The sequence below is a fragment of the Phoenix dactylifera genome, chromosome 11, assembly GCF_051530095.1.
Source record: "Phoenix dactylifera cultivar Ajwa chromosome 11, Ajwa_hap1_PhDact_Kaust_v1.1, whole genome shotgun sequence".
In the NCBI taxonomy this organism is placed as follows: domain Eukaryota; kingdom Viridiplantae; phylum Streptophyta; class Magnoliopsida; order Arecales; family Arecaceae; genus Phoenix; species Phoenix dactylifera.
In genome coordinates this window covers 15,125,743-15,139,848 of record NC_143200.1, presented here as the reverse complement: position 1 = coordinate 15,139,848, position 14,106 = coordinate 15,125,743, and the positions used below count along the sequence as shown (strand labels likewise).

General features: G+C 41.7%; 1 protein-coding gene and 1 long non-coding RNA gene across 2 annotated transcripts; one reads left to right on the top strand and one right to left on the bottom strand.

The window, feature by feature from the left end:
* Positions 1-7,108: 7,108 nt before the first annotated feature.
* LOC103697084 (fructokinase-2-like) lies at positions 7,109-12,530 on the bottom strand. The gene is made up of 5 exons (XM_039128335.2): positions 12,197-12,530; positions 8,137-8,547; positions 7,818-7,952; positions 7,582-7,698; positions 7,109-7,483 (listed from the first exon to the last, which is right to left on the bottom strand). Exons 1-5 carry the CDS (start codon positions 12,395-12,397, stop codon positions 7,352-7,354), a joined length of 996 nt encoding a protein of 331 aa, XP_038984263.2. The 5' UTR covers positions 12,398-12,530; the 3' UTR covers positions 7,109-7,351.
* LOC148700670 (uncharacterized) lies at positions 9,007-9,527 on the top strand. Its single transcript, XR_015971173.2, has 2 exons — positions 9,007-9,196; positions 9,239-9,527. It is a non-coding gene; the product is annotated as an uncharacterized LOC148700670 (long non-coding RNA).
* Positions 12,531-14,106: the final 1,576 nt, after the last annotated feature.

The window sequence follows — 14,106 nt, the reverse complement described above, 5'->3', positions numbered from 1 at the left end:
CTTGAAGGGAAGATGGTGGGATGGGGTGAATTTCCCATAATAACCCTACTTTCTCTTATAGAGAGGTTCCTTTATGGACAAATTCTTTTCTTTACCTTGACCATGAAGTGCCATGGGATGACCTTTTCCTATTTAGCTCTTGCTTGACATGGTAAACAGTATTACCAAGCATTATCTCAGTTATTTAATCAGTTTCATGGCCCTTCATTTAGTATAATTACTTTTATGTGCTTCCATTCAAGAATTATATTAAATTAAAAAGGCTTCTTGTCTATCTTTGTTAGATTCATGTATCTTTGTTAAAATAGTGTACTTGATAGTTATCTATTTTTATATATTTTTTTAAGTATTTTATATTTATTAAAAAAAATATTAAAAAAAAGGCCTCGTTCATTGGATTCGCCTTAGGCCCCAGAATGTATTGAGCCGCCCCTGCCTCTCCTACACCACTTTTGGTTGGAAACTTCACCAGAAGGTGAGGTGGAGACCATGGCACGCAAGCCGTCTAATCCTAGACATCACAAAATGGTGTTGTAGGCTGATGGGACTTTTAATGACTAGAAAGTCCATCATGATCGTGGTTTGTTGTGGAGCCCGTTTGGCTATTATAAGAAGAGTGATGAGCCCTTCCATAGGAACTGGGTCTCCAGAAAAGCCGACCAGGGGGTGATCCTCTGAAGCCTGTCAACTGGTAGATTCATTTGAGAAAAGGCCTCATAAAATAAGATGTTTGCCAAGCTTCCATTATTTACAAGAATTCTTTTTACATCATAATTTGCAATATAAGAAAAATTACAATGGTATCATCGTAGGGGGTTTGTACCCGTTCCTCGTCAACATTTGAGAAGGAAATGACTTTCTCTGCCCTTAATCTCTTCATCGACGAGCTCCCTACATAGACGGCTCGCACATAGGCTTTTAGGATAGACCAACTAGCTCCACCAATAATTGTTCTGCCGGCTATGGTGCTAATGACTCTAGTCGTCAGTTGGTTACCAAGTTTCATCTAGAGAGAGGGTCGCTTCTGACCAAGATCGGCTTGGCCCCGAGGGTTTCAAACATAGGCGCCGAGGTAGCCTTGTTCAATAAAGGCCTTAGCTCGATCTCAATTTTTAGTTGAAAGCAGTCCACGATGTCATGCCCATGGTCGCGGTAGAATTAGCAGTACTACGTCATATCCTTGGAAGACATAGACTTTATCTACCACGGCCACTTCACATAGTTGTGGTCATGGATCTCCATGAGAATCTATTAGCGCGGAGTGTTTAGGGGTGTATATCTCCCAAATCTCTAAGTAGGGCTTCTCGATCGGTGGAGGGTTCCTTCATCCCCTTTGGATTTCTTAGTGGGGGGTCAAGTCATCCCGGACCTGCTTATTGCTTTTCTTTTGGCTGGTTCTGCCCCAGCTAACTCTCATTGTGTCGTCATGGCCTCCTCAGTGTTGATGTTCTTGTCCGCCCGGGCCAATAGCTCGGCATAGTCTCTCGAAAATTTTTTCTCAAAAGAAAAAAGAAACCAAGAAGTCCTCGGTCTACTCCTTATGGCGGACATTATGACTGAATAATCAGGTTGTGTACTTCTAGGGTGGTCGCATTAAAGCGGTTGATGTAGTCTCGTAAGGACTCATCATTTCGCTGCTTGATGGAGAAAAGGATGTCTGAAATCCTCCTCAGTCTCTTATTGCTCACGAAGTGGATAGTGAACATCCGGCCAAGCTGTTCAAATGAATCGATGGAGCTAGCTCGGTGTACCACAACCGAGCTGTCTTCCGAAGGGTAGCTGAGAAAGCTATGCACAACACCACATTAGAGGCACCTTGGAGCATCATGAGAGTTTGAAGCTCTTTAAGTGATCTAGAGGGTCCGAAATATCATCATACGTCTCCAGCTGTGGCATCTTGAAATGGGAGGGAACAGGGTCCCCCATTGTCTTCATCGAGAATGGAGGGTTTAGTGGTGAACTCCTCGTCTCAATTTTGATTAGCCTAATGTCATTGCAGGTCTTCAAGATGTTTAATGCATCTCTTCAGGCTTATGGTCAAGGTTGGCCTCTCTCCTGGAAACTTCGTCAAGTCGGTGAAAGGAGGAATTGCTGGAGGCCGACTCCTTCCAAGAAGAAGAGTCAGTGGATCGAGATGGGTACTCCTGCACAACTCTATGGCTAGTTGTGGGGGCTGCATGGAGCTTTGCCGGAGTTGTAACGACAGGAAGGCTAGTTGGAAGGCACCTGCCCCCCACTCTGAGGTGGGGAGCGTTGACTTGAGCACTCCAGGTCCTCTCGATGATCATGGTTGTGGGCCTCTTGCTGAAGTGGCTGCTGACGGGCGGTTGGCTGTTGCAAGTGTTGCATCGCAGTAGTCAGCACTTGAATCTATTGAAGAAGTACTTGAAATTGTTCAGAGGTCACTACTGAAATCGTCTGTGGCCTTGGCGGTGGTGGAGTCCTCCACAGGCTCTGCAAAGAACCATCGGACTCCTCTAGCATATTCAGCTGGAGATTAGAAGATGACGTCTGCACCCTTTGAGACTTAATAGTAATGGAGAGATAAAACCTCTTAGGGTGGTCTAGACCCTTCCTCTAGTGTTAATCTGTTGCTACTGAGAACCGACTGACTTTAGGTACCGCGACGAAAAGCGCGACGACACTAGAGAGCTTGGTGGTTGTCGGCTGCTTGAGTTGGAATTAGAGGAGGCGAGTAGTGCTCGATCACTGCAACTAAGCTCCTTTAGCGGCACTCCGACCTAAAACAGCACAAAGCAAAAAAGTCCTCTAGCTAGACCGTATCTAATGGAGGACCCTTCGATGCCTAAGTTAGTGTGGTTATCAGGAAACAAGAAAAGGTTGTCTCTCAGTCTGTTAAGACATTCTTCTTGCTTGCTTACCTCCTCTGCCTCACCTTTTTTGTATATATCCGGTGGAAGAGCCTTCCTACCATCAAAAAATTAAGGCATGTGGGTCGACCAAAAGTGACTGGCCTAAGTACAGCTAGGATGTTAGGTGTGAATGCTTCGGACGCGGATGATGCTTTTCCTATCACATTGGTAGGATCTCAGATCTCAATGATCACTGGTCCCCCAGTTAGGATGTAGCCAACTATGGGGAGCTCTTGATATGTGAGCTCAGCAATATGGTACTGGGCCTACCTAGTGGCCGCTTTCAATCCACCACATGTTGGTGTCGTAGTGTATTTTAATTGGTTGGACCTTTTAGTGAGCTATAATCGGTTTGGAGGCATATCAGATGGTAAACTCTATATGAAAATAATTTAATTCATTATAGTTATTTAAGCGTGTCCTCCAGCCATTGCTGATGGATGACTGAGAGAGGATAGGAATGGTTGGGAGCTGAAAAGAAGACGTAGGGACATCTTGATGCAAGTTCCACAGTTTTTCTAAGTCTTTGAACGTCCAATTAATCCCCCTAATGTTTTCCTTTTCGCTTGACCCTCGATACCTAAACACTCAGAAGCATAAATGGTATATTTGTTGGGTATGCTAATTCATACCAACAAAATCTGAAATGTGATTGGAGATTCTTTCTTCTTGTCTTATCAAGTACATCCACACTACTATGGTTTAGAAGCTATTCTATCCAATCATAATTAAAGTAGTTGTTTGACTATTGAAAGACCATTCAATTTTTAAGACTCGATAACATGGGTAAGGATTGGAAACCAATATTTTTACTTGAGGTGAAAACAAGGTAACTAAGCCGGTTCAAGATGCTTATTAGATACCCAATGTTTTTACTTGAAGAACTCTCGTTATGGGGGAGATTTTGAGGGATAGCACCACCCAAGACTCAAATCGTGACCTCTTGCTTGGAAGTTGGAAGTACCTTTTATGATACCAAGAAAGCCCTTTATAAACAAGAGCTTTTGTTGACTCTATACAAAGAGAATTGGTCGATGAGAATTTAAAAAGATGCTCAGAATTCCTCATCCTTTTTGTAACTAAGAGAGGAAAAATATTCACCGAGTCATTGAGTTAATACAAAAGAGTAAGAAATAGAAAATAAAGAAAAAAGAAAATTATAGTAACATCTCCCAAATTTTTTATGTATCCTCAATTTTAAAAAATTTCAAACTAATCCTTCAAATTTTTAAATCGTTCGAAAATAATCCTTCTGTTGCATAAAGCAACTGTAGTATAAATAAATCTTGGATATGTATTTGAATGGGTGAAGTCTCAAAAGATTTTTCATGTGAAATAGATCTTAAAACATTTTTAGTATATGGCTCATAATTAAGGATCGTCCACCACATAACTCTCAAACTCTTTTATTCATCTGCATGATCAAAAAGCATTCATAAAGGTCTCAAGAGGGTGAAAGTATTTTTGTCATTTGTAATGGCAAGCTAACGGCGGAGCTGGAGGACCACTTTAGAATGAGTTGAAAATTTAAGAAATGTATTTGAAATTTTCAAAGTTGATGAGGTGCAGAGAAGACACGTCCATAGTTGAAGGGCCATCACTGTAACTTTTGCTGAAAGAAAAGACCCATCCCCTGCCCCAAAGGGCCTGAGGACACCCAGACATGCTTGCACGTTTACTTCTAGGACCAATATTTTTGGGTCACTAGGCCATTCCCCTGAGAGGAACATATATATAGCCGCACCCTGCAAGAACAACTAGATTTCTCAAACAAGATCCTCGTGTTCCTCTCCAGTCCGGTAGTCCACATGATCACCATGCTACATGGTCCCAAACTGTTTAAAGGTAATAAAGAACTGAGATCTCCCTCAGAGAGAATCATTGTGATGCAGAAATAATTGAAGATAATGCAATAGACGATTGAGAGCACAAAATTTGATGGTAATTAAGGCATCTTAAATACCCACCTAGCTGCAATGGACAACCATATAACAATTCACAAGGTTCCCTCAAACATTGGACGCCATCTTCTCAAATTGGTCATATAGAATTCTTAATAAAGGATGGTTTAGGATTTAGGGTTTAGAATTTAAGGTTTAGAATTTTTTAAGATTTAGGGTTTAGGATTTGGGGTTTGAGGTTTAGGGTTTGGGGTTTGGGGTTTGAGGTTTTTTAAGATTTAGGGTTAGGGTTTAGGGTTTAGGATTTAGGGTTTAGGATTTGGGGTTTCGGGTTTGAGATTTGGGTTTTAGGGTTTAGGGAAGTGAAGAAAGGCTACCATATTTTCTGAGCAACCCTGAAGGAGAAGAGCACATGTTTTATCTTCTCTATCCTTGCCAAATGATGGAAGTTTTGATGGCCTTGGGGAATACACACTTCCAAATGGTGGAAGCAAAAGGTCATAAGGGACTCCCTCGATTCAGAGAGCCTATAAAAAGATCTAACATAATAGATTTCTGAAGAGTCCAAAAGTTATTTCTGAAACCTATACTTTTGAACTTAAAACTGCTAGTTTATGGTCTCAATATTACTTCTACTATTATTTTTTTGGAAGTTATTCTGATTTATGTGATGCTTTAGATGTGGAGCTAAAATTCTTTGAGGAGACGGTGGATTAGATCACTACCTTTCACAAAATAAGTTGAAGAATTCGCTTCTAGGATGTAGGATCAATGTTCATATAGCCATCTTCTCTTCTCTTCATATTTGGAGAACTGAAAACTAGCGTTTCTTCATTTCCTAAGCCATATTTTGCATCAAGTGCATGTAAATGTCTGTGATTTTGGCCTTGACCCTTGGATATACATTTGACATGTGAGTTGCAACCAATCTAATGAGGGTTTACTGAAGGGAATGAATCAACTTCTCACCATCAGGCACAATTTTACTTCTTGTTAATCCTGGAAAAACTTTTGGTACCACCTACCTCTAAGCTTAACATATTCCTCCAAGCATATTTCTTAAAAGAAACTGTTTTAGCTCTTTATGTTATAACATAAGTTGGAAGGAGACTCTGAACTTGCATCCCGATCGGCTTAAATCTTTCAATCGGCTTCATTAACTTGTAACATCTCAGTTTCATTAGTTTTGATGTAGTTATCACCCGCGTAAGCAAACACTCCTTTTCAACAAATCCTTGCAAACAAACATGGCTTTTCAGCAAGCCATGTCATGCTAATTTAATATTTGTGAAACAAGTGATGTTAAACAAACGGTCCTCAACAAATCCTTGTAAACAAACATGGCTTTTCAGCAAACAATGTCCATGCTAATTTAATGTATGTCATTTATCAAACTGTGCACTCTGTTTATTGCTCAAATCATCTCTCTCGGCGTGTGTGCATTTGACTTCAACATGTTCACAACCTCTAGAGAGCTCACCAGGTTGTGAAGTAGCTCCATATTTCCTTTTATAAGGTGGACTCCCCTGCCAAAGTTTTGTTTCCAATATCTGCTCTGCCGTATCTAGTAACCCCATCTGCAACCAATTTCCCGTCTCTTTTGATAAAGAATATCTTGGCTTTTTTCATGTTAACCAACAAACCTCCACACACATACATCAAGCTCATTAGTTTTAAGATGCTTGGCCTTACACAATTCAATCATCATTGCCATCAACTTAGCTGTTTAGATGTCTTCAGTCTTGACACCAATTTGCTGTAGCTCACAGTGCCTTGCATGCCTCCTAGCTGAAGTTGAGTGAATACTTGTTCTAATTTGCAGATCATTCTTTCAGTCTGTATTAATTTTACTCACGAAGTTCCACTGAATAAATTTTTCAAAAACTCAAGTTTTCCACTTATGCTATGATGTAGACTCTTGGGAACTAATATTCAATATTATTTTCCATGTCAACTCTGAAAATCTTTTATGGTAGAGCAACTTAGCCATGTGTGTAGATATCAAAGTATCTAGCTCACAGCTCGGCTTTTTATTCCAACAAAATAATAGAAAATAGTCTTGCATTACATTCCAGCCATTTTAAAACTGAGCTTAGCATATGGCATGTGAGCACAACATATTTTGATTTAAAAACAGAAGCAAAACACTATCAGTTCCAACTATATTGTGCATTGTTTTCAGGGTTCAAGGTTATAGAAGTAGCATCATCTGACTTCATGTTCCTCACAAATCTAGTAACTAGTGGAATCCGCATCACTGCTTATACTTAAAGTGTCATTTATCAAAATTATTGGATGGAGGCATTGATTACATGGACAATCCAATAACTAAGATATTCTTAACCAGCATATGATATTATAAGAAAAGAAAGGATGTTTGGTTGATGCAGACTCTTATCAAACCAAAAACATAAGTACTTTTACACTGAAGATAAACTCGATAAAATGTAGAGGCACCAAATAATGAGCACAAATTTTCCTATGTTTATTGCAAAGATGAACCTCTACTAGATGCATTAAGACCAAATAATAAGAAAACCTAGATTTCCCCTGTGTGCATCATTGCACATGGATACCCTATTTCCCCTTTGTGATGAGTTCCTGAGCCATGGATGTGTCTGGGAGGGCTGGAATCGCTCCTTTCTTGGTGGTGCAGATTGCTCCGCAAGCATTGGAAAATCTAAGCGCCTCCTTCAGCTTTTCTTCGTTCTACAAGTACAATGCAACGACAAGTGTAAATAAAAACACTGATGCTGAAAAATTATATTTGCAATAAAAACAGTGATTCCAGAGGCAGAAGAAAGTACATGGAAGAGGGAGTTGTCCTTGGCAATGGAAACCAAAAGGGAACCAACAAAAGCATCGCCAGCACCTGTTGTGTCCACAGTAGTCACTGAAAACCCAGGTACTTTTCCTTTGAAATTCTACATTTTTTCAAATAAAAAAAGGCATCAAATTAGATCCTTTAATTTTCAGCAAGTAGAACATTTTTTTAAAGAAAAATATCATAACAAGTATAAACAGGATGTTAAGGACAATAAACCTTTGTGAAGTATCTGCAACCCTTCTCGCCATCTGTGACAACAAGCAGCTTCAACCCATCAAACCACAGTTTCATAATGACATCCTCGCTCGCTGGATCTCCTTGTGTCAGGAAAGCAACCTCATCATCACTAACCTGCAAACCATATTAATCAAGCAGGATGATTTTAACCTAAAATAATAAAGCTTGAGACTAACTTCATCATCTGGACTCCTTTCAAGCAGGATGAACTCTTGGATGATTGCATTTAGTAACACTTCGAACCAGCTTTCTGTTTAGTTTTAGTTCTCTAGCATGCAAAGAGGAGAATGTTTAGTACCTTGATGAAGTCAGCCTCCTTCCAGATGCTCATGATGCCATCGCGAGCTGCTTCCTGAGATGGCCATAAGGGGAGCCTTACATTGGGGTCGTAGGATAAGAGGATGCCAGCCTCCTTGGCAGCACGCATGGCAGCAAGGTGAGCAGATCGGCAAGGCTCAGATATAAGACTAATGGAGCCATAATGGAAGATCTTGGCACGGCGGATGAGAGCAAGGTTGAGCTCCTGCTCAGTGAGGAGCATGTCTGCACTTGGGTTGCGGTAGAACATAAACTCCCGCTCACCATTACTCTTCAGAGTCACGAAGGCAAGGGCAGTGCGGGCATGGGGGTCCAAGAGACAACCTTCAGTGTTCACCCCATTCTTCTTCAGTATGTCAACTAGCATATATCCAAAATCGTCATCACCAAACTGCAACAAAGGAAGAAGAAAGTGTCAAAAAACCAAAACTAATATGAATCACTCATGTAGCTTTGGAGAACAGATTCGAATCTCGCTTCCAGAAAGACATTTATCAAATGATAAATTTCATTCATCTTCCTAAATAGCAGTATGTTTTGTTCCATAGAAGTCCGTATTTCCTGAAGAAAATTTAATTAGTAGTCTACAAGATCGAGAATATTCAACAAATTCTGATCAAAATTCTCTCTTGATAGGAGTAGAATATGCTGAGTGTTCATTGGGCTATATTTTATAGTCACTATTCTACTGTTGTATTAGTCATTCACTTTATTCACCCAGATCGTTGAATGATGAAAATGATGAATGATTTGATTTACAAACTTGAAGTTATTTCTGTTAGATTTTTATTAAATAATGATTAAAAGTTTTCATACTTAAAATATATATATTATATATATATATGTTAATAAGGGAGTTTGGCTTGGTGGTTGGTGTGTTGTTTGGGTGGGGATGAGATAACAGGTTCGATTCCCATTCCCTCCTTTTTATTTCTATTACGTAAAGCCTGGTTTTCTTGTGCTCGTTGGGATGTTCCCTCCTTGTCCGAGCCGAGCTCGGTTCTCTTGTGCTCGTTGGGCCTGTGCTTGTCCGAGCCGAGGTTCTCTGCAGCCGAGCTGGGCATGTGCTTGTCCGAGCCGAGGTTCTCTGCAGCCGAGCTTGTCCGAGCCGAGGTTCTCTGCAGCCGAGCTGTGCCTGTGCTTGTCCGAGCGAAGGTTCTTTGCGCATGTGCTTGTGCTCGCTGGGCCCTGCCCCTGCTCGTCCGAGGTTCTGTGTGCCTGTGCTCGTCCGACCCACCTCAACTGAAGCGCGAAGAGCCGAGGCCGAGGTCGGACCACAGGTGTGATGAGCTCAGAGGAGCCGAGGTCGGACAACGGGTACGATGAGCCAAGAGGTGCGTGGGCCGTGCCTCGCACCCATAGCACGAGGAGCCACGTCGCTTCCTCGTTAGCACCTCTTCGCAACCGACCTCGCATCCGCTGGCCATACTCCCAGTGTTTTTTCAAACTTTCTTACCGGTTTTGACCGTTGGATCGGTTTTGGGTCGCGTCTGTCCCGAAGAAGTCTATAAATAGACCTCTTCGGATTAGACAGGATATATAAAAAATTGAAAACAGAGAACTTCTATTCTCCCAGTTTTGCTGTTTTTCTTTCAATCAACGGGCTTGCTGCATACTGATTCTGGGTTCGAAGGCTTCTTTGATCCGTGCAAATCATTGAGGCAGAAGGAACAGTGCGAGAGGCTGTTGTATCTCAGGAGTAGAACGCCATCTAAGCCTAGTGCACTGTAAGGCGGCGAAATCTACTTCAAGGAAAGTGACCAACATACCACGCCTCAGCATCTCGGGTTCCATTTTTCCACTTTCTCTATTTATTTTCTCTAAGCCTATTTCTGCCTATTATTTATTGAAGTAGAGTATTATAAATTTAAAATTTTCTGGGACAGTATATTCCCAACAATTTCCGGGAGATTAGCCACAGAATACCCACACAAATAGGAAACAAAATAAATTGAAGAGAAATAAGAACAAGCACAGTTAAAGTACAGAAAAATGCATTAGACTACATCGAGAACAATCAAGGATGTTTGAAGCATATTCAAGTATCCAACTGCAATGGAGAGATAATGGTTAGTGATATATTTCATAGTTAATAGCATCAAGCATGTGTCCATATTTACATGCCAAAGCACAGTGGCTGCAAAGTGCTCCAACTATCCTCTCCCTTTTCTACCTAAGGCGCCTCTGTGATATCTACCCAAATAAGTGGGAATTTAGTAAAGAATGTGAATAGAGGAACTGAATGAACTGGGAAAGAGCACCAATTTAGTTATCCAACTAAATTGTGGTTTAGAAGATAAACCCGTAGAACATCGTACAGTGGCTTCTCTAACAGATTTGTTGTTATTTGACCGTTACCCTTTTTACCCCAGTTGTTATGTTTGGAACATAACAGCTCTTATTTATTATTTCCACTGTCCATTATATTTAAATTTTTACAGCATAGATTTAGATAATTTTAATTCAGTTTTACTCCAAAAAGGTCCACCTTAATGGTTTGTCCAGGCAAATTATAGCCTTCATAGCACCTAATAGTTTCCAAGTGCATCATCTATTACATGTTATAGATTCACAATATCTAGAAAATCTCAAGAATACTTTATTATTCGGGACTAGGAGCAATGCACTAGACATGTTCATATGAGTTTTTAAGCTAGCGGTAATGCTGCATTCTAATTGCTCTAAAAAACCATTCCATCCACTCATACATGGTGTTCACAAGAGCAATATGACAATCACAAAACTACGTGTATCGCATACAGACCTTCAGATTTATGCATGAAATCTTGCAATGTTCCATGGAATTACGTGCACAGATTGATAGATTAAACTTATATTTGTCACTTGCAATGCAAGCCAAAAACACAAAGATGACTTAAATAAATATGGCAGAAATAACATCATTAAGGTCAGCTTCATTACAGCAATGATGTACAGGGCATTCATCTTATAAATCACAATCGAGAAAAAGAGAAAAGGCAAGAAACCATGGACCTCTGGGACCCATGCCTTAAGATAACCCAGCTCCACCTAATGCACCCACCCACCTATGAGTTATTTAATCGTTTAAGCAAGAAAACGGTATAGAAAATGGATGTCTTCTCTTCAGTTCCGGTCCCCAGTTTTACTTTTTAGTTTTAGTTTTTTCTGTTTTCTTTTATACAAAGTCCTACATCTACCATATAAATAAATCCCAACGTGATTCACGCGTACGCATGGGGGATGAGATCACCCGCTCACGCGCCAGTTCGGTAGGACATCGTGGCCCGCATGCGTGGTGCAGGGTATAATTTCTCCACCAAGACGCACCACTCGTGGGCCCTCCAACGACACGCCGCTGAACGTACCGCGCTCTTCCCCTGCCGGGGATTTATAAAAAGGGCAACTTGTCTGCTACCACTTCAATTTTTTTCTTTTTTTTTTTTGGGTAACAACAGCCCTGTTTTAATGACGAAAAAGAAAAGAAACTGATACTATAACAAGAGGACGAATTTTTACAATTTTTTTAGTCTTTTTTATCTCAATCTTATATTAGAGTATGAGAACAGACCAAACTTTAGCGGCGCCCTTCCGAGATCACCGATAGGCGCCGTTCCGATCCGCCTGTTTGGTAGATCGGACGACAGAAGCATGCGCTCGCCTCGACCAGATCGAGTTCAGCGGACCCCACTCCTCTCGCACGCATCACGTGAACCCTGGCCCGATCTCGGGTCAATGCCCACGCTGGACGGTGCACGTTTACCCAGAAAAAGAACTATTATAAACAACCAAAATAAGGGAGAGAAAAAGATCAAGAACCGAAAAAGATGTCACCTTTCGTCACCTCCAATCAAGATCCGACGGTCCGGAACCGCCAGATCTCATATCAGCGATCGAAGCAGGGGCGGACGACAAGCTGCGAGCTCGGGTCCCGGATCGCGGAGTGACCGCATAAACAAGAGAGCCAGGGAGCGAGAGAGAGGGGGGGGGGGGGGGGGGGGGGGGGGGGTGGGGGCGGTGTTGGAGCCAGATCAGATCTGGGGGTTGGGGTGGGGGGTTACCTTGCCGACGAAGGCGGAGCGGCCGCCGAGCTTGGTAATGGCGACTGCGACGTTGGCCGGAGCGCCGCCCGGTGCCTTGATGAAACCGCCGGACTCGGCCAGCGACACCCCGGCGACGTCTGGGACGAAGTCGATCAGCATCTCCCCAAACGACACCACCAACGGCGCCTCCTCCGATCCGTTCGCCTGATCGATCGCCATCTCCTTTCTACTCAAATCTCTAACAATGCTAGAAGCAAAAAATATAAAATAAAATAAAACAGAACTTTAAACGCAGGAAAAAGCAGGGGTGAGCGTGGAGAGGGGGAGGGGGAGGCGGTTTTATAGATAAGGGGAGGAGAGAGAGGACGGGGGTTATTATGGATAAAAATCAAATTAAATTTTGACTTATCCGTAACTTTGCTTTATCCTATTTCTGTCCGATTAATTATTTTATTTCTACGATCCTATTTTTACCCCACTTTTATTACTTTCTTTTTCTTTTCGGTAGACAAACATTACTTTTTCTTTCTTTATTAGGAGATGACACGTGGATATATTTGCGAGTATTTGTTGGGATTTTTACGATTACGTGGACCCCGACTTCTGTGTATTCGCTGCGATATTCGATATTTATTTTCCTTTTTTATTGTATTTCATTGTTTTCGATTTTGGTAAGTAGGTTTTTAAGGCTTGAATATTGGGATTACGATAAGATTATAAGGTTCCTATTTTTCCGGTAGGCAGTCCTTATCTAGCTTAGAAGGTTGAGCTGGGTTCAATTTTTATTATTTTGAGATCAAGGCAAATACAATCGGACGATCTGGATCGGAGGGCGGGGGATCATTTTTACGGTGTGCCCACCGTCTAGTCAAGAGCACTTTCAACGGGAGGTGCCTGGTCCCGCGCGAGCGCGACCGAGATCTGGGAACCGAGGTGGTTCGATCGGGTCTACCGATCGGATGGTGCAGCCTCGTTCTCACAAACTCGTCAGATAGTCATATTTTTATAAATCAGTTTATAAAAATCGTGCTATGATTGAGATGAGGGAAAGGGTGGCTTTCTATTTTCCGTCCGAAAAGATACCGGATAAATTTCATTAAATTTTCTTTTTGATAATATGGTTAGATCAGACAATGTAAGTCAGGATCCAATAATACGGAGAAAAAAAAAAAGATAGTTTCAAGTCAATCCCACAAACAACCACCAGAATGCTAAGCCACATAAGAGGCAACTCAGTCAACTGCCCTATTCGCCTTGCAATACACATGGTTGACCCGGATGGTTGCACAACCCATCACCATTTTGCAGATGCCCTGCAACAATGGATGGTCGCCATCAACTCCCATTGGATTCTAAATCCAGCCAACTACTATCGTCGAGTCCCTCTCAAGTTAGATGCTGTCATATTTCAATATACTCCTTGCATGGTTAATACTCTCTCCACTAATCTAGAGTCAGAATCTTTGATTACGAATCCCGCTCTGACCTGTGTCCACCATCAGACACACTTCCATCAAAGTTGACTTGAGAAAGCTCAAAGGTGGAGACTCCTAGGAGACGAGAATTATCCGAGTCGCTATAGGAGCTGAACAAAAGTTCTAAATGTCCTTTGCTATCCTAGGTTCACCAGTAGAAAAAGGCTAGAGAATCTCAGCCTCATGAAGTAAGCCCTTGTCCACCATTTGCCTAGGATGCTGCTTTTTGTTCTTGAATACCTAGGAGTTCCTATCAAGCTAGATATGGTAGAAAACGTGGGCTGCCCTGACACCTGGAAGAACCATGGCTAGCTTCCTCATAGTTCCCTTCAAGAAGGCTAAGAAAGATTCAATCGGTGTCATCTGGTGCAGAAATGTCAGACTGGTCTCAGAACACCTCCACAATTGAGCTGCCCTTAGGCAATGGAACAACACATTAGCTATAGACTCCTT